This window comes from Mycteria americana, chromosome 1 (assembly GCF_035582795.1).
Source record: "Mycteria americana isolate JAX WOST 10 ecotype Jacksonville Zoo and Gardens chromosome 1, USCA_MyAme_1.0, whole genome shotgun sequence".
NCBI lineage: Eukaryota > Metazoa > Chordata > Aves > Ciconiiformes > Ciconiidae > Mycteria > Mycteria americana.
Window position 1 is genome coordinate 205,526,673 of NC_134365.1, and position 21,064 is coordinate 205,547,736.

The window sequence follows — 21,064 nt, forward strand, 5'->3', positions numbered from 1 at the left end:
AGCTTGTGTGCATGGGTGTGAGCTTGCATGCGTGCATCTCAAACATGTGCTAAAGTAACTCTGGAACTGGATTACTGAATAAATACATAAGATATATCATGACACTTGTATAAGTATATAGATTCACAGTCACTGTGAGAGCACTAAATAACAATATGCTTTCCTATAAATACCTCAAATCCCAAAGGAAAAAAACTCCTCAAAGGATAGGATTGAATTCAGCTACATCCAATTCTATTTGGATTGCAACTGGACTTTATAGCAGTTGCATCCACTTATACAGATGCTGAATTTGTCTTTTAGGAAACAATATTGCAAAAATATCTGCCTCAAAGTAAATCTGTCACAACACTTTGGCATTTGAATGGTGTTATTTCTAAAGGCCTGTGTGCCTTGTAGCCATCACTGAAGTGCTCCTGCTGAAGCCCACAAGTCACTAAGGGCAACAGAATACTCAAAATTTTTTATAATCAATTTTCATGTCAGTTGCCCAAGTTGGAATTTAGGAGCCAAATCTTAGACTCTCTTGTGCATGTACATGTATACATATATGCTTTGTTTATTTTTTTCATCTTTTTTTTTTTTTAAATCTTGGTGACACAATGAATGGTGAATGACAGAATCACAGAATGATTGAGGTGGGAAGGGACCTCTGGAGGTCATTTGGTCCAACCCCTCTGCTCAACCAAGAGCCAGTTGCCCAGGACCGCGTCCAGATGGGTTTTGAGTATCTATCTCCAAGGAGGGAGACTCCACAACCTCCCTGGGCAACCTGAGCCAGTGCTTGGTCACCCTCAGTGTTTCCTGATATTCAGAGGGAACCTCCTGGGTGTCAGTTTGTGCCCATTGCCTCTGGTCCTGAGCACCAATGAAAAGAGCCTGGCTGAATCTTCTTTGCACCCTCCCTTCAGGTATTTGTACACATTGATAAGATCCCCCCTGAGCCTTTTCTTCTCCAGGCTAAACAGTCCCAGCTCTCTTAGCTTTTCCTCATAGGAGAGGCGCTCCAGTCCCTAATCATATTTCTGGCCCTTTGCTGGACTCTCCAGTATGTCCATCTCCCTCTTGTACTGAGGAGCCCAGAACTGGACACAGTTCTCCAGTTCTCCAGCCTCACCAGTGCTGAGTAAAGGAGAAGGATCACCTCCCTCAACCTGCTGCCGATACTTTGTCTAAAGCAGCCCAGGATACCATTAGCCTTCTTTGCTGCCAGGGCACATTGCTGGCTCATGTTCTACTTGATGTCCACCAGGACCTCCAGTGCCTTTTCTGCCAAGCTGTTTTCCAGATGGGTGGCCCTCAAGAATACATTGGTTCCTGGCATTGTTCCTCCCCAGGTGCAGGACTTTGCACTGCTCCTTGTTGAACTTCATGAGGTTCCTGTTGGCCCATTTCTGCAGCCTGTCAAGTTCCCTCTGGATTGCAGCACGACACCCTGGCGTATCAGCCACTCCTCCCATCTTGGTGTCATAAGCAAACTTGCTGGTGGCACACTCTGTCCCAGATCCAGATCATTAATGAAGATGTTCAATGGGACTGGACCCAGTTTTGACCTCTAGGATACACCAGTAGTTACTGGCCTCCAATTAGACTTCAGACCACTGACCACCACCCCCTGGGCCTGGCCCTTCAGCCAGGTTTCAATCCACCTCACTGTCTGCTTATCCAGCCCATACACCAACAGCTTCTCTAGGAGGATCTTACGAGACACAGGGTCAAAGGCCTTAGTGAAGTCCAGGTAGACAATTCCCACTGCTCTCCCCTCATCTACCAGGCCAGTCATTTCATTGTAGAAGTTTATCAAGTTGCTCAAGCATGACTTCCCCTTGTTGAAGTCAGCCATGCTGACTACTCATGATCATTTTCTTGTCCTTAATGTGCCTGGAAATGGTTTCCAAGAATAGCTGCTCCATCACCTTTCCCATGGATCAAGGTTTAGTTCCCTGGGTTCTCCTTCTTGCCCTTCTTGAAGAGACGAGTGACATTTACTTTCCTCCAGTCATTGGACACTTCTCCCAGTTGCCATGATCAACCAAAGATTATTGAGAGTGTCCTCACAATGACATCTGCCAGCTCCCTGAGCACTTTTGGGTGCATCCCATAAGGGCCCATGGACTTATGTACGTCCAGTTTGCTTAAGTATTCCCTGACCTGATCCTCTTCTACTAAGGGTACATCTTCCTTCCTCCAACCTTTCTCCCTTGTCTCTGTTACCTGGGATTCCTGAAGGCCGTTTTTTCTAGTAAAGAGTGAGGAAAAGAAGGCATTCAGTACCTCAGCCTTTTCTATGCCCACTGTACTCAGGTCCCCTGTCTCATCGAGTAAAGGCCCCACATTTTCCCTAGTCATCCTTTTGTCACCTGTGTACTTATAGAAGCCCTTCTTGTTGCCTTGGACACCCCTGGCCAGATTAAATTCTGTTTGGGCTTTAGCTTTTCTAACTTCGTCCCTGGATGCTCAGACAACGTTTCTGTGTTCCTCCCAGGCTACCCATCCTTGCTTTTACCCTCTTGCTTCCTTTTTGTGTTTGAGTTTGGCTAGGAGCTCTTTGTTCATCCATGCAGGCCTCCTGGTATTTTTGCCTGACTTCTTATTCGTTGGGATGGAACTCTCTTGAGCTTGGAGAAGGTGATCCTTGATTATTAACCAGCCCTCTTAGGCCTCTTTTTCCTCCAGGGCCTTACCCCTTATCTTCCAAGCAGATCTTTAAGGAGGCCAAACTCTGTTCTCCTCAAGTCCAGGGTGTGAGCTTGCTTTTCACCCTTCTCCCTGCCCTTAGGCTCCTGAACGCCACCATTTCATGATCACTGCAGCCACGGCTGCCTTTGACCTTCACATTCCCAACAAGCCCCTCCTTGGTGGTGAGTATGAGGTCTAGCAGAGCACCTTTCCTCATTGGCTCCTCTATCCCTTGGAGGAGTAAGTTGTTGTCAGTGGACTCCAGGAACCTCCTTGGATTGCTTATGTCCTGCTGTGTTGTCCCACCAGCAGATACTGGGGTGCCTGAAGTTCCCCACGACGACCAGGGTCTGTGAATATGAGGCTGCTTCTCTGTGTCTGTAGAGGGCCTCATCTACTTATTCTTCCTGGTCAGGTGGCCTAGAGCAGACACCCACTATAAAGTCACCTTGACCTGTCCTTTTTTAATCCTAACCCGTAAGCTTTCAGCTGGCTCCTTATCCATTCTCAGGCAGAGCTCCATGCACTCCAGCTGCTCTCACACATAAAGGGCAACTCCCCCTCTCATCTTCCCTCTCTGTCCTTCCTAAAGAACATGTATCCCTCTGCTGCAACCCTCCAGTCAGAGGACCCATCCCACCACACCTCTGTGATCTTCCTCCTCACATCCTTTCTCCTCACTGGCACGTTTTGTTATTCTTCTGTGGACAAGAACCAAGTAAGAAATGCTGCATAAATGAAACTAATATGAGCATTACCTATTGTTTCCCATTTTATTAACTATATGGAAGTCTGCCTCTGACTAGCTGTGCTGTTTTGTAACGCTCTGTTCACATCCTCAAAGCTGTGGGCAACAAAAATCACTTTTCTAAAGATTAGAAGCATGCGTTACTCTGACTGGAAAGGCTAGTCCTGAAAAGATATTGCTGGGTGACTCATAAGTCATGTTATGTAGGACATGAAAAGAAGACATTAAAAGTGAAGGCCTCTTAGTTCAATTAAGTACAGCCATTTCTCACTTATTATATAGGATTTGTCAGGCTGGAGCACAGAATTGGTCCAATGATCACATATAAAATACTATGTAATACATGAGAAATAAATTCTTGTGAGTAGCCAGATCTGTCAAAGCTGTTATGACTTGTAATACAAAGACAGGTAATGGCTTAAGAGTGGCAGAGAGGCATGCCTGAAAGGTAAGAAAAGCACCTTGGGACTGTAGGACAGCAGAGACATAGCTTCTCTTTTTGCAGCCACCCTCCCCCTCAAATTACAGGCAAGAAGAGAGGGTGGGGACATTCCTACAGTGGTGCCAGCCAGACACCTCTCCCAAAACAAGTGACAAATGTTGAAAGAGGAACAATAGGCCACTTTTGACAGTTTGCTGCCAAGCAAATTCCCTAATGCGTTACTGAAGTTGTGACCTAATTAACCACATCTTTTCCACCTTGCCTTCCCTCCTGTACAATTGGGAATTGGGGGTGGAAAGGTCATATTTCACCACTTGCTTTCGATGCACCCCAGCCACCCGTACATCCTCCTGGCTCCTGACAGTGCAGCGCACAGCCAGGAAGGGAGCCGGAGCGGCAGCAAGGTCAGACACATTGCCTAGCAGGAGACACTGAGCTTCCCAAGGAGAAGGAAGACAGACTAGCATTTCCCCATTTATTCTTCAGCCATCTGTCATACTTTCAAAAGGCAACTGCACCAATACTGCTCACACACAGGCACATGCTTTGCTTTGGTCTACAGCTCTATACTGCGATATACTGGCAGTTTGTTCACCCCAATGTGTAATTCTGCTCTGGGTCTGTAGTTTAAGACTCTGCCTCCTCATCACTGTGCCACGTAACTGTCTTTGGGGACACACAGTTCACCTGGGGTACTATTTACTGGGCTTGTCACCTCTGGCCCGACAGCAGAGGACTATTTAATTCAATTCTGATGGCCTTGGCCCTATTCAAGCGGCCATGATTCTCCTAGTCATCATCAGCTACTCACTTTTTCTTGTTCTGAAGACCTCGCAGACAAAATAGGCTACAGTATCTCCAAAGGAACTAAAATCCTTGAGCCTGAGTGTATTTTCTGCTCTTTATTTGTTTTATACTATGAAAAATGGACAAATTTCAGCACAGAAGAGAAAGGGTTAACAAAGTACCCAGGCTTATCTTTTCAAAGGGATCCGGCTGAGTGATAAGCTATATGCATTCATTCAGACACAGAGGATCTGCTTAGAAATATATTAATGTGCATTTGCCTAAGTTGCTTACAAGCAACCGATCAAGCACACAGGATCAGATACGGCAATTAGTTTCAGAACATATAAGTATTCAGGGCATTCTTTCTTCCTCCTCTCTCCTCTCCTTTCCCCCTTAAAAGCCCTATGTTAGTTACAGCCTATGATTCATGTTTACATAGAACACACAAATGACCCTGTCTAAAAATGCCAGTAATTTGCAAGATAGAAATCTTTGGATAAGATACAAGAAATATCTACTATTCAGAGTTCTGACCATTTTCCATCACCCAGCAGCCTAGCAACATGCCATCCAGCTGATTTTCATTAGTATGCTTGACTGACTGACATCCCGCTTCTCCAAGATGCGCACTTGTTTTTGTGTTCCCCAATTTGTTGCACTGAATAACAATATCTAGTAGAAATTGCAGTTTAAATCTGCTTCCACCAGAAATATTATCCATGTATGCAATGTATTATCTTTTTTTAAACCACACGGAGTCCAGTTTAATGTAAGTTTGCATAATCATTTCATCATACATAACTCATCTGTATGATATCAGGATAGTAAACATTGTCAGCATGTACCTTCCGAGGGCCCGTGTTCTTCAGCTCAAAGACATCCATGGTGTAGTTGACTCTGCGACCATAGTGGTCAAACTGAACATTTCCTGTCAGTCCTTGTATTCGAACCTACAAATGGAAGAAAAAGCATCATGAAGATCTAGCCTTATATTCTTTATTCTAAATGTCACAAAGCAGTGGAAGTTATCCTGGCTATGTCCTTAGATTACCATAACAACACTATTCTAGAATAGACAGGCATTATAAAGCAAAAAAGTTGGCTACATTTCCTTTGTATTCCTTTTTCCTGTCAAACTATGCTCAAAATAGGCTTAGATATGCCAGTATCTAACTGCTAACAAAGACACACAATGGACCTTCTCTTCTTTCATGCTGTGCAGCTCAACACTTTCCAGCAGCAGGTCCTAAAGAGGAGTACATTTTTTACCATTCTTATCACGGCTGCAGAATATTTTGGATCACATGAAATAAACCTAAAGGATGTTCAGCCTGAGTTCATATATCTTTTTAGCTCACACTCTGGTGGATTAAATGTATACATTGAGTATATATTGCTCATCAAGGTAAACTTGACAACAACCTTGGCCCCAGCAAAGCAATTTAATATCACAGAAGATGGGTGGCATGCATAGGGCCTGAAGAGAGTGTTTTCAAAGCCTCAGAGTGGAGAAGGACAGATGTAAAGCCATAAGATTGGCTGTGGCATTTTTCCACCACCTGTGTCTCAGCTGAAACCAGAACTCTTCTTTTTTCTTTCAGCTCTTTACTGCCTCACCAAAGGATACCCAGCCTGTGGTACTCATCCCAAAGAAGTCATGGCCATATTGCTGCTGGCTTTGATTGTATCAGGATCCAGCCATACAAACCTTTTTGGCCAGATTCGAAGGCTCATGCTGTCCATCCTAACACAGAAGCCTGACTTTGTGCTTCTCACAATTGTTACAGATCTGTGCATCTGCATGGAGTATGTGAAGCATACAAAATGCTTTATTTCTATCCCTAAGAATCAGGATGTGGATTTAGAACACTTACTCCTTCCCTCTGTCCATTTCTGTCTCTGCCAATTTTCTCCAGGACTGAAACCTTGGCTTCCAGGCACAGAGCTGTCAGCTCTGTCAGCAGTCACTTCTCCTCAGCAGTTTCTCCTGAGTGGAGCCTGTTCACTTGCAATGACTTAAATTCTACTGCAGGATTTTTATTTTCTTACTGTCCCATTCAAAGGAAAGGCTAAATCATCTTGACGGAGATCTAGAACTTTCTAGGCATCCATATTCATCAGGAATTCAAAATCGTGACATCAGAGAACAATAGCTCTGGGTTATTTCTTTTTAAAGAAAAAAATACTACCTATGTGATTTCCCTGGGAGAAATCTACTTTTATTCAAGATGACAGAAACATATTTGGAAGGTTATATTATGTATCTATACCTTTTTCCTTAAATGACAGTACCTGTACACCCAGGTTATACGCAAAAGCAACAGATGAGCTCACCAGTTCAGTGGAGGAAGTCCCAACTATCTTAACAGAACTAATAGTAGTTTCAAATAGTAGCAGTTCCCCTCTACCTTCATTCCAAGTTATAAACCAGAACAACCAGAACAGCCCCAGCTGTTTCCAAATGGCAACTGAAAAATAAATTTCTCCTCTCCCATTACTACCATTGTGTATAATATCTTCCAAATCATAGTGTACAACTAGTATCCAATATTCACAAAGATCACTAAAATAAAGCCTTGCCCTACCTGTTTTAATGTCCTCTCCATATCAATTCCTTGACCCCATGGGGCTGCAGGGTTAGCAAGACAATCACCAGCATTTCCTCTCCTTGAAATATCAATTTTCTGTCTTCTAAGATTACGGAAAGTTTCAGCCATCACAAGTACTCCATCGTATGTTAATGCAGACGTATACTAAATAGATGGACAAACACACCGCTTTAGAGTTGGCACGTCTTTACAAAAATCAGCTGTCTCAGATACTTCTAGTTTGATTCATTATGCAGTAGTTTCTATACCGTCATTTAGAAAAAAACTCTCCTCAAAATCAAAAGCAATTTCGTCTAAGGAACAAACGCAGGACTGAGAAGAGTACATTACATTAGCTCCAGCTTTAAAACTATTTCTTAAGGTAGAGAAATCTGCCTCTGAAGAATTATTAAAAGAAACAAATTAAACTGGAAAAGTTCAAGTCTTAAATATTTTTCCAGTTGTCTTATATGTTAGAGAATAACCCCACCCACCCAACTTCCTCAAAAGAAAAGAAAGAAACAGTAACTCACTGAGAAAATATAACTGAAAAAATGCACAGCTAATGAGCAGACAGCCAGGCTATTGGAGTTGTTAAGAATGATCAGTTCTTCCTATTGGAAAACCTGTGTTGGCTCTCTGAATGACATAGGGCACGGAATGGTCTGTGTTTCTACACTAACTACAGTAACTGCTTTAGGTTGAGAACATGCCAAATGGAATGTGTAGAGCAAGTCTTCAACAGATGTTAGCCTGGAGCCACACAAACAAAGGGGCATTTTCTCAGTATGGTCCTCTGATGGACATATATACTGCACCAAGAGAAGTTGTTCACGTGCCCAGGGCTGCTACTGATATGCCCTGTAACTTCCAAAATTTAAATTCACTTATTCAAGTCTAATTTACTTCCTTTCCGTTGTCTTGCATATTATAAACTCTTCGGGACACGGTTTATCTTTATAATCTCAAATTTTGGTTATCCATAGGTGAATTATGTGCAATTCCGGTTAATCATGCTGACTTCTCAGAAGGAGGCAGCACAATCCTGTTCATGTGGCAAGGAGTCCTATAGGCTAAATTGTTCCTGTCACCTGTACTTGGGGATGTCTGCACGCCACAGCCCACAGCATCCTTGGGTTTTTTTCCTCCAGAATATAAATTTCTTGAATATTCACCGAATTATGTAGCTATGCTTTGTATTATCCATGTTGACACTTCCTCTAGACTTTGCCAACCTACCACTTTCCCAGCCAAGGGAGGGCTGATTGCTTATCTCTGCACAGTGCCCAGCACAAAGGGGCCCAGTCTCAACCAGGTCTGATATGCATTAGTACGTATAATAACAGAACTATTTCGATGAAGTCATATTTATAGCTATGCTGTGATTTGCCTGCCAAGAAAATTACAGGTGATAGAAATATTTTGTTATCCATCTGTGAGGGATTAGCACAGAGGAACAGTGGGATGTAATTTCACTGTAAGATTGTGCTTGAAAGTGATTACTATAGCAGGTTTTGATGTGGATAGAATTTCCAGAGGAAACTCCAAATGAAAATTTAAGGGTAGTAAATTTACAATTGTGATTATATCTCATACACAGAAGAATTCAGCTGTTGAGAAAGCTCTGCACTCTAAGTGAATCTAGATAATTAGACTAATTCATGTAAAACTGGTTGAAATTAAATTGTCAGTTAAGCCTTTGACCTTTAATTCCTGTCAGTAAAGGGGTGAAGTTGGAGAATAAGTGACAAAGGACATTAAAGTACATCAGTGAAATGTGTTGCAGTTTGTGTTTCTATCAAACAATAATAAGGCTAGGCATAATTAGTTGCCAGTAATAGTAAGATAAACTGCCTTCTCCTCTGCCTAAATATTAAGGTCTTCATTCATGTGTTCAACAATGTTCATCAGAAATTAGAACACTTGAGTGATATCTTTGGTAGTGCTTCAGATCAGCCAGTACCTTTGGTGGGGTCTCGGATCCTGGGTATTCTCTCTGGTCCAGCTTCTTCCAGCGCTGCATCAGCTTAGTTACCATTGGGGTACTGAAATCTACTAGCTGAAATCCAGTCACATTAGCTCCTCCATGCATAAATCTCTCCAGAGAAATATCTTTGAATCCCTAGAAAATCAATGTAAGATTTTGTTTGTCCTCGTACACCAGTGTGGGTTCAATCTGTTCTAGGTCAGCAAGGCAGCATAAAGAATGTACAGCAGCAGGTTTCCATTAGAAGCCAAGACTTAAAACCAGAGAATAGTGTTGAACCTTTGTTCATAATCTCCATTTGTGTAATAAAGAATGAAACAAAACCAAGGAATAAATTCCCACATTATTGCTAGGGTGATCTTGACAGCTAAGCAACACATTGCTGCGAAGGCAGACAGTTTTTGAAGAAATGCCTTTGGCAAATCAACTAAAAAGTGCCTGCAGAATATTAAAGCCTTAATCCAATTTCCATCAGAGCTGGCAGATTTGAATGAGCACTGTACTAGTGCTTTAACTGATATATCCCTGTTTCTTTGCTTGTTTGCAAACTGAACAACACTACTGTGTAAATACATTTATTCCAGGATTCATTGTTTAGGCTGAAGGTGTCTGAGATAATGAGATAATATAATAGACATTAGAAGGCAGAGACAGCGCATGAGGATCTCACTGTTTGTGCAAGGAAAATATAACATCAGAATCACACTCTTGTGAAATATGATGGTGGTACCTCTCAGGTCTGCTATATATTTAAAGCCTAGTGTGACCCCCAACATTGAAAGAAAAAATAAAGTACATATACTTCCTGACTTATTAGTTTCTCAGGCTAATCTGTTCAGCATGTATAAAGACAAATTCTTTAGTAAAATTTGCCTTTAGAGACATAACTGAACTTCAAGAAACTGCATAATGCAAGTGCTAAAGCAAGCTAAGAGGCAAGCATAATCTTTCTGCTCCTTTCCTAGCTGCTATGTTTAATGCTAGCTCAGAAGTATCTTATCTTTATTTTCTTAAATTCCTCTGATTGGCATTTATCAGTGCAAACAGAAGTGTATTATCACACTTAACTTAAAAAAGAAAGATTTAGGAAAAAAAAATTGTGGGGTATTGACCCAATACCCCAGCAAAAAAACCTGTTAAGGACAGAGATTTGATTCATGTCCTAAAGGATACGGACAGTAAATGTAAAAGGTGACGCATCAGGAGGTCATATTACCCGCATTACTGAACAGCCAGTAGATAGTAATGTGTGCCTCTGCTGAAGTAGATGAGTTAGATATACAGTAGATGAGTAGATGAGTAGATACAGTAGATACAGTAGATGAGTAGATATACAGTCCCTGTCCCCACTGTATATCCCACTAGCAGTTCACTGCAACATCCAGTTCCTTGTTTACAGCAACTATTTTGCATAGGAAAAGTTACTTGGGGAACTATAAATGTGTAATGCTGAAAATTTAATTTGTAAGACCTAAGAGAATAGACATGTCTCATTTAAAATCCCTGAGGTCTTAAAAATAATCTGAAGTGATCTGAAGTTAAGGTACATCAAAGCACAATAAAATATTTCACGTCAACTAAAATTCCTTGAGGGAGAGTAAAAAGAAAATAATTTAAAGCATACATTAGACTCTGTGCTACATTCACTGTGTGTGGCCAGGCAGGTATTTCGGCTTAAAGAATGGGTTATTTTAATAATAAAATATCGCATTTACTCTTTCTTTGCCCTCTTCTGAACATCATCTGTGTGAACGTGCAGTTTAGACTTAGAGTGAATATACTGAACTAGTAATTTGACTGGAAATAGCAGATCTTACAGCAAAATGAATGTTCCCTGGAGAATGTAGAAAAGTTACCTCGAGAATTGTTATGTTAGTAATATTAAAAAGATGAGTCAAAAATCATAGTGTAGTTCTGTAAATTCCAATTCAGCCACAAGATACACTTAGCAGTCCTTTATGCTACATTTATTTTGATAAAATTTAAGAGGGTAACATTGTGTCCTTCTTGTCTGCTTGGCTGTAACAACAAAACCAACTTCTTTTATGAACCATAAAGAATGTATTATGCGCAACCACATATTAGTGACAAATGGCAAATGTTGTGTGAAGTGCTATAACTTCAAAGCAAAACTGAGTGTTTCACTTACCGAGCAGGGATATAATTCTAGAAAAGTATCTTACCAGGTTGGCAACTATATAATGGTATCCTTTAACATGCTTTCCCACACTCACAATCTGTGGGAGAGAAATAAGAAAGAAAAAAGAAAAAACAATGTCATATCGTTTTCTCTAGAAAGGTGTTTTCATAGCCAGATAGATATAAATTCTGAAATCTATAACATCAGCAATATGATGTTGAGAGTCTCTCCAATAAGGTAGCTATAACTTTCCAGGTGCTTAATCATGGGAAGGAGTTAAAATAAAAGTGAGTAAAGTAATGAACTGGTAATGTGAGTGTCTTCCCTATGATTGAAAATGTTACTGTAGTATACCATTTTATCAAATAGAGCAATGACCTATGGGATACAAATTCAGAAGGAGAAGGTCGCACATTAGCTAGAAAGCCTACCTGCTGATGTACCTTTTCATTTTAAATACGTGCAGAAATTATGAACTGAACTGGGTTTTCATCTCTTGGGATCAAAGCTGTTTGCCCTTGAGGTGGCCAAGTACTACGAGTATTATTAATCTCTTAGACTGAAGACTTTGGGACCCTAAAGACTTTGGGAATGGGCATGAGCAAGGACAGAGCAAGAACTGACAGCGAGGCTGCCCTTGAGTGTTTAACCCAAATACAACATCAAGTGATGCAAAAAGAGAACAACCATGATATGCAGCTGCTACAGTCCTGACTTGGCAAAACCAACAACAGGGTTTAGACAAAAACTATGTCAACCCATGCCTTTTATCAGTATTATTGCCATTCCTACGATGGAATGCTTCTTATTTAATGTGCTGAAAATCAAAAATGAGGAGAGAATATTCTGTCAGTAGAAAATGGTATTAATAGTTTCATTACAGATTAAAGCTGTTTTTACTAAAGAAACTAACAGTAACACCTGCAACATGCAGCTTGCATTTAGTACCAGTAAAGAGTCCTTTTAACTCTTATTTTTGATAGTTTGCCACTCATTTAGAAAAAGTCTGCTTGCAGCCCAAATATGTGAGTTTTTTTCTCCTCATGTACTCATATCCACGAATCATTTTAGCTTCCTTCCAAATGAATAAATAAGATACAGGCAGAAGTTTTCCATGCAGTGCAGGTTACTCAATAAGTAATGGGAAACTTATAGATATGTCTCCTTTCCTGCTTTGAAATCTTAGCTCTAGGCCCTGTCCTGAAGAGCTGGCAACTTCTTGCCTTCATGGATCACACCTCATGTTCAAAAGACAGAACAAACATTCACTAAGCCTTGCAGCCCCTTTTCCCAGTGCAGCAAAAAATAATTATTATCACATTTTGGAGATAAGAGACAAGTTGCTGAAGGACTAAATAATTTGGCCAAAGACACCCAAGATCCAGGATCTAAATCTGGATTAAGACTTGGAAATGCTTGATTCCTGGCTCTGCTGTTCCAGTAAGCCAATTTGCTTCTACAGCAGAGTGGAAGGGAAAATTGAAGGGATGTGGCATAGGCATCTTGTCAGAACTGTTTAAATTTCATTATTTTAAAGTAATAAAGTGAATAAGCAATGTGCCTGTTATCCTTTTGTTCTTCTTGTTTCCCAACCTCTATTTCATATTTATAGTCTGTAGCTAAAATGATAGTATTTAAAAAGCAAAACACAAGCTAAAAAAACCCCAAAAGACACTTCCCCCCCACCCCAAGCCATGACCAGACTGCCACCCTTCATATAAATGAATTGCTTATTTTGGACTCAATGAAACTCCCATTAAGATCAGTGATTAAATACCATTGCTACCATTTTACTGGGGGGCAGCAGAGGGAGAAATCACACCTTCCCCTATCACCAACTCTACACACGTGAGAAGGGTGCTGTCACGACATTTTTTTGCACTGGATACAAAAGGTTCAAACCCCTGCTGGTTCAATGGCTTCAACAAGGATGTGATCCCTGATACCAGTAATGCTTTTACATCTGTACTCCTTCAGCAATACATGGTAACAAAAATATGTTTGCCTTTCCATTACAGGGAAACTGATATAGATTAAAAACTCACATTTTTAAATAACTACAGTACCATAGTTTGAATGTAAGTGGACTGACATGATTTAAGATGTACGTGATACGACAACCAGATCCTCAGCTTGGGCAAATCACTGCAGCTCCCTTCGAGCTCTTGCAAGCTGAGGTAGCTTTGGCAATTAACACCCTTAGTGATCTGTTCCCTGGTTTGGTTTCGTAATACAAATTGTGACGATCATTGCAACATATCAGTCAAATAAAACAAGCACATGATTAAAGTGCAACTGCTGAGGTATGTTGGATACATGTCCATAGTTGTCACAGTCAAAATGAGTAAATACTGCAAACGATTAACCAGATTTGCTTCTGTGCTTGCTCCTAGCAAATGCATGTAGAAATGACTGCAGAATTCCGGGTTTTAATGTGAACAATACAGAATATTTTTGAAAAAAAATCTGAATTTTTCAGTGTATTCTCTCAAAACTTGTCTCTCAGGGTGAGTGATAAAGGTACGCATTTATGTATCATCTAGTTGTCTTAACTTCCTTTATCATCAGTGGAAAGAGCAGGCACTTTGAGGAAATGATTCATCTTATCCTAAAGCACATGTCTAAAATTAATTAGACAGCTTGTGCCCTGAAAGTGCATATTTTTCTGCACTGACTAGAAAAAGAGTTGATGATGATTAGCTCTGATGTAGACACCTACATTTTATATCCCTAATGTTAACTGAGACGAATTTCACCCTAAGAATGTTGATCATGCAGACAGAGAAGAGAAATGATGCTGTATGGCTTGTATTTCCAATGAAGATTGGATACAATTCTGATTTTGAATTGGAAAATGTTTATGGTTATTGATCACACACAGTTCGCAAACCAGGAATTGCTTATGATTTAGGAAAAAAGTGCCGTTTAGTGAAACAGCTTTCTGTGAGCATCTCATACTTTCGAATATCCAAAATATACATACAGTTACCTTTCTGTCTCAAATAGTCAAAGCTGCAAATTATGATCTATAAAATCAGATATGAATTCTCACCACCTGAAGAACCACCTTTCTCTATACTGCACTTCTGCACTGAGATAAATTGAGGTAACAAACTTAAGTCGTTCATAACAAGAGAAGGAGTTTCTGACAGCTACTCAGTCTGGAATGCAAACTCTCACCCTTTTTTTCTCTATTCTTTAAACTGGTTAGCAATGACTAGAGCTTTAACAGAGATGAGACCTCAACCATTCCATACACATAACAGTAGATATTGCCCTGAACCACAAACTAAACAGATGAATGCTGGTGAGTGAGGGAAGAATATTTTTCTTCTATGGCAGAGCAGAGAGGGGGGGTAAAAGATCCAGCAAATCTATTCTGAAAGGGAAAAACAAGACTGAGATTTTGACAGATGAGAGAGTGTTCCAGAAAGCCGTTGCTATACAAGTTCATTATGTCTGGCGGCACCTTAAGAACCCAGGTACTTCCTCATGCACCCCTAAATTCAGACCGAAGGGTCAAGCTTAGTCACAATCCAGAGAGAGGGCAGAGTTGCCTCACCTAACATCTACGTTAGCAAGTAGCGAAGTCCGTAGGATAGGATCTGTACAGAAAAAGTGTTGGTGCTAAGGAGCTGGCATCCATAGCGTGCACATTTCAGGGTTCTGCTGTGGACTATCTCTAACCTGGTCACTAGGCTGAACTCACACTGGGCGCCAGTGAACTTCAGGGGTCCTTCTGGGCACATCTTCTTGTTTAGCATCATCCAAAAGAAAATGAATTCATGTATTTTGAGTCTGCCCTTGATGAGAAATGCGGCACAGCAAATGGCCGCAATCAGGACATTCACTTCAAAAGAGCATGCTCCTGATACCACCTAGGATGCTCTGTGTGCCTGTGGGCCCCACTCTCTTAGACAGGCCCTGAGCATCTGCGGGGCAGGTGGCAGATCCATGTATAGCAAGAGGTTGAGCAGTGAGAACTGTCTTCATTTCAAAAGGAAGGCCCTGAAGAGAGGGCAACGCTGCCACAGGCACCCATGGTGGCTCTGCCCAGGGAGCAGGAGGTCTGGCTTGGCTCTCACCCCGGCCAGTTCCAAAACCTGAGACAGGGCTAGGCATCAAAGCTGAGCTTTGCCAGTCACATAAGCAGTGATACACCATGAAACTGCTGATATGGTAGGTCAGGGTCATAGCAGGTGAGGAAGGACCCTCTGTAACCGTCCTTTCCATTGCTTCAGGGTGCTTTGATTCAAAACTGTCTTAGGGCCAGCAACCTCAGTGAGTGGAATCATATCCATTCCTCCCCCTCACGTAGTACTTCTTCACTTGCACCTTCTAAACATTTATTTTTCCTCTGTACTCCCACTCTTGACTTCTCCTTAAACACCACACATAGATATTGCACCTGGCTTTTGTCACAGTAAGAGTTTAAGGTGACCTCAGCTTGCTCAGGGAGATTTTGGGAAGAAAGTGTTGGGAAGGGTGAACTGATTTGTGACTTCTTTGGAGAAGGATGAGAGCAGGGGAAAGCATGATGCTGCACTGGCTTATGTATATTGATTTGCATGTTGTAATTAAATGACCAAGGTGGCCAGCACCTAGAATTGGAGCTCTTTTATACTCTTATTTGTAAAACTGAAGAAATTATTAAATAATCAACACAGCCCTGGAGAAGAATGAATAAGAAAATTAATAAGAAATATTATTAATAATATTAATAAGAATAAGAAACCTGCTTCCCAAATTACCATTAACAGGAAAGACAACAAGAGCCATTCCATGTATTATCCTGTAGTCACACTATTAGCGAATACTTCATTTCAGTAAATGCAACAGGATAGAATCAAAGCCCATTAGGCTATCAAGGTTGTTTCAGAATCTAATGCAACTTTTTTTTTTTCCAAATATCACTGTGTATGTAAGTGTCTGCTGAAAGGTGAACTTTGAAAAAAAAAATCAGCCTTAGGCTCTGTTCACATTACCAGATGCATTTATGTATACCACACTAAACAGGACAGTACGTTGTGAGAAGTTTTAGTTGCTGATCTACCATACTGCAATTGAGAAAACGCCTTATTCCGATTTCAGTGATTCCAGTGGCAATCAAAAGTAACTAGAATTATACCAGTGACTTTAAAGTGTGGTAAAAGCAGGGCCAGTGAGATCTGAATCCAACTTAGGCTTTAGACACAACTCTGAACTTTCTGACTTTATCATACAATACTGTTCTTTCCATTTAGCTGAACAATAGCCTGGCCTAGGAAATTCAGAAACTATTCCACTATCGAAAAGAAGAGCTACCAGTGTCTGCTTTGATTCTTTTCTTTTTTTTTCCCAGGAGCGGCACGTTCACTGACTTTGATAAAACCATTTCCAGACTTACATCAGCATCTGAACAGAGAATCAGGCCCCAAGTCATCCTCTGTTCTCTACTACTATGAAATGGATATTGCATATAACTCATTTTAAAAGAACGCTTAACTTCTGTAGCATGAAATGTCCCTCATTATGATTTCCAGAAGATGGAGGTCAGTACAGCTGGAGTGAAAAGGACTTATTTTCAGTTAAATCTCTTCAAAGGGTGATAGCTGTGCATTACCAATGGGACTTTAACAAAGGTTTTCCTCTTTGCTATTGTGTCACAATCCGCTGCCTTAAGAAAAAGAACACCTGCAATAAAATGAAGTCTGTCTAACACAATATAAAAAGTGTGGAGACTTGTTAAAGGCGGAAGATTGAGACCTGACCTGAAATATTGTGGCAGAAATGGTGATGATAGAAACCACAACTGAAATGGGATTTTATACGACATCTGAAGCAAGGATAAATCTTTTACAAAGCCATAAAAAAGCAATTGAGAAACAAGCTTAATTTTAACAGCTAGTACTCGCAAAAGGGCACTGTTGTTGGGGAAAGGGTGGACTGTTAACAGCCTACAGCCACCAGACAAGATGTTAAGAAGGCAACAAACAAAGCAGAAGTGGCTCCTTACAAATCGGCGTTTCTTTCTGTGTTGTGAAGGCAGGCGCTGAGCCGGCACAGCATTGCACACACCTGCCCCACGCACGGCTGAGTAGAGGGGAAGGATGCTTTCCACGCAGCCCCCATGCCCACAACCAGCTGGCAGGGCAGAGCCCTGCGCGGCACGGGCAGCTGCTGGGGAAGAAAACCTGGGAAGGTCACTCAAAGGCCGTTAACCAGTGCCCTGAGCATGGCTGGTTGCTTTCTTCTGCTGCTAAAGTTGATTGCATTCAAAGCCTACTCCTGTGAAAGGCTCACTCAGAACTAAATGGGATATGCAGACTTGTAGGGAAAAAGGAGGCAAGGAAAGAGAGGAAGAGTGTAAGGTCACTTTACAAATCCCCAAACCATTTGTATTCATCCTTTGTCTTCTACCACCTATTTGTTCTTTCAGTAACTGAAATAACCTATTTCTTGGGTCCAAACCTCACCAGTTGTGTGGTGCAGTGACAAAAAGTGTTTTTATTACTGTGCGGTGAGGGACTACTGTTGTGTGCAAAATCCCAGCTGCTTCACAGAAAACGAGTCTATGCAGAGTCCCTCCTGGCTCTGCGGGGTGAGGAAGACGCTGGTGGCAGCGCTGGCAGCCGGTTCCCTCAAGGAGAAGAGATATCAGTGTTGCTTAGAAGCAACTCCGTAGACCTCCGGGGGAAAAAAGCACGGAGAGAAAGGAATGATGAGGAAAAGGCACTTTATGAATCTCCCACCCCCCTGGGACTAAGAAGAGATACACAGAGAGCGGCTACTATGTCCCTGAAGTACTGTAGGTCCAACAATGGTGCTACTGGCCCAAATTACTGTGTGCCATGCACATATCAAATTCTTTGGCTAATGATTTGCTCCTGTGGTTCTGTGTGAGCAGAACTAAACCTGCACTTTGTTCATGCAAATCAAAAAGATATAGAGGAAAACTGCAGACAGTGGGAGTCGAGGGAAGTCCATGCCATTTCTGACTCAAGGGATAAAGAAATCGTCATTGCACAACCAAACTACATGTAAAAGCAACGCAATCTCTTGATAAATACTTATCTGCGTTGTACTAGTGGTCAGTTGTGCCAATGTGCTGCTGCGTTCATGAAAAACAGGAAAGCAGAGAAAGTGTGGAGGAATGATTGAGCTAATACACTACTTCATGTGTCTGGTTAATTTCTGCCTTCCTGTAAGTATTATGTTGTAATTTATTAAAATATTATGTTTTAATTTATTATTATTGTTATCTTAAATTAATTATGCCAGTGATCTAAATATCATTTGCAAAAATGCCAGTTGCTAGATTCAGTTAGTAGACACACTGCAAAGTAAGATGAGAAAAAACATGTTTTTAAAAACAGCAAAATTTACAGCTTGATCAATTTTGAGAAATTCAGCAGTCAAACATTACCTTTTCAGGTTTAGCACTCCAGTGGCAAAACATTAAAAGCAGACCAAGGAGTGGAATATGTCAGCTTCTGTACTTTTCTCCACTTGCACATTTATTTACTTTCATTTTGATGGTAATAATAATAATCAATATTGCTGTGACAGCCTGCTCCATTTTACCCATCAGAGAGATTTGGTTTTCAGTGCTAACAGCTACATATCTCAAGGCTCTTTAAGGCTGGGGAAGCTGAGGATCAGCGATGTCAAACAACACATTGAAAAACTGAGTTAATTAGACAGCTATGAACAGCGTCCAAGACACTGTGCAGCTATTTCCCTATCGTGGTTGTTTAATAAGTATTGTTAGCTATTATTAATTAGAGTTTATTGGCTTGTAATTTTTAGAAGATAAGATTAATGATACTAATACTTTGCCATGTGACAACTTTACATCCATGTTTAATTTTTAATATTACGAAGTACAAGTACATTCTTTTTATTATTATGTATCAATTCAGCTGTGTACATCGAAGCATTAAATATGTGCCAGATGCTGCATAGCAGTTTTCACCTCTGTGTTTAACGGCAAACAGAGCCCTGGATGAGCAGTGAGGCTTGATCTTGCTGATACAGAGCACTGACAGAGCTGAGAAAAGTAGTGTCTGTCTACTGGGAAACATCCCATTTAGTTCGTACAGGCAAGGGAGGGCAGGGAGCAGGAAAAAAAGACTGGAATCAGCCTGTCGGGTAGACCAGGAGCCAGACTGATGATCTCTGACAGCAAAACTGATTCACTATGCAAAATTCAGAGGAAAATGCTGCTTACAGCAGACACCTTGGAAGACTTCTAAACACACAGAGTGCTGAGGTTTGAACTTTGTCGGATGGAGATGGGTGGGAGAAGATGGAGCTGCTACAGATGGAAAAAGAAAGGAAATCCATTGCCATTCTTGCAGAAAGGAGAAACATGTTTTTGCTGAATAGAGTCCTGTGTGTGTCCATGTGCATGTATTTATGTATGTCTCTGTGTCTACAAATATAGAAACAAACACTGCAAATGTTACTGCATATGAAAAAGCCTGAGAAAACAGAAATTAGGAGTAGCAATATGCTCTTTCAGAAAGAAGTAAACATAAAGGTCCTAGGCAAATGCAATTACAGTTAGCTTGTGTTTTTCAGTTTGCTTTGCCGAGCTTTGCATTGGTCATTATGGAAACACAGTTAAACTCAATTCCTAGTAAAAATCTGCCCAAGAGGACTGCCCAAAATTAGGAAGAAGTAGCAGAATATTTAGTAGCAGAGAATGAGGAACCAAAATGCTGGAGAAGCATGTTGCTTGGCTTAGTGAAGGATTCTTTTAGATGTGGTCACTTAAAGTAGCACAGAGGTTGGCCTGATCACCCTGGTATGCCTTCTAGCTGTTTCTGATGCAAGCACATTATGGGTTGGCAAGAATCAATACAAGATGATACACAGTTCACCCACTCATAAGGTATTTTTATCTCAAGAGCTGCCTATAGGTGTGCAAACAGAGTAATGAGAAACAAAGGAGCTCATCTGTGTAGATCTGCGCCTTATTTTTTGGCCTCTCAGCCTGACTCAACAACACAGCAGGACAGGCTGGGTACACACTGGATAGGAACAAGCTTTGCAGGAAAGCTCCTGGGAGTTCTGGTAGACACGTTTACCATGAGCCAGTCATGCACCGTCATGGCAAAGAAAGCCAACAGTCTCTTGGGCTGCGTTGCCAGCAGGTCGAGGGAGGTGATTCCTCCCCTCTGCTCAGCTCTTGTGAGGCACATCTGGAGTGCTGTGTCCAGTGCTGGGCTGCCCCAGCACTGGAGAGACATGGACATACTGGAGTGGGTCCAGAGAAGAGCCACAAAGGTGACTGAGGGCTTGAAGCATATGTCTCATGAGGAGAAGCTGAGAGAGCTGGGGCTGTTCAGCCTGGAGAAGAAAAAGCTCAGGGAGATCTTAGTAATACGTATAAATACTCGATGGGATGGTGTAGGGAAGAGGCTATCTGACTCTTCCTGGAGGTGCACAACAATGGGACAAAAGGCAAAGGACACAGGTTGCAACGCAAGAAATTCCAGCTAGATATGAGGAATTTTTTTTTACCATGAGGTAGTCAAGTACTGAAACAGGGCATAAAGGGGTTGTGGGATCTCCATCCTTGGAAGTGTTCAAACTTTGACTGGATGAGTAACCTGATCTAAGCTTGACCCCTTGAGCAGTGGGAGCATCCAGATGACCTTCAGAGGTCACTTCCAACCCCAATTATTCTTTTATTTTGTTTGTAGAA

The 21,064-nt window shown here is 41.3% G+C and overlaps 1 protein-coding gene across 4 annotated transcripts in view; it reads right to left on the reverse strand.

Moving 5' to 3' along the window:
* Positions 1–21,064, reverse strand: part of GRIA4 (glutamate ionotropic receptor AMPA type subunit 4) — a 238,433-nt gene that overhangs the window by 69,399 nt on the left and 147,970 nt on the right. For all 4 annotated transcript variants that reach the window (XM_075491019.1, XM_075491016.1, XM_075491018.1 and 1 more), the window contains exons 5-8: positions 11,417–11,470; positions 9,210–9,368; positions 7,244–7,411; positions 5,504–5,608 (exon numbers count right to left, since the gene is read on the reverse strand). In XM_075491019.1, coding sequence (XP_075347134.1) covers positions 5,504–5,608; positions 7,244–7,411; positions 9,210–9,368; positions 11,417–11,470 — 486 coding nt within the window. The remainder of the gene's footprint in view (positions 1–5,503; positions 5,609–7,243; positions 7,412–9,209; positions 9,369–11,416; positions 11,471–21,064) is intronic.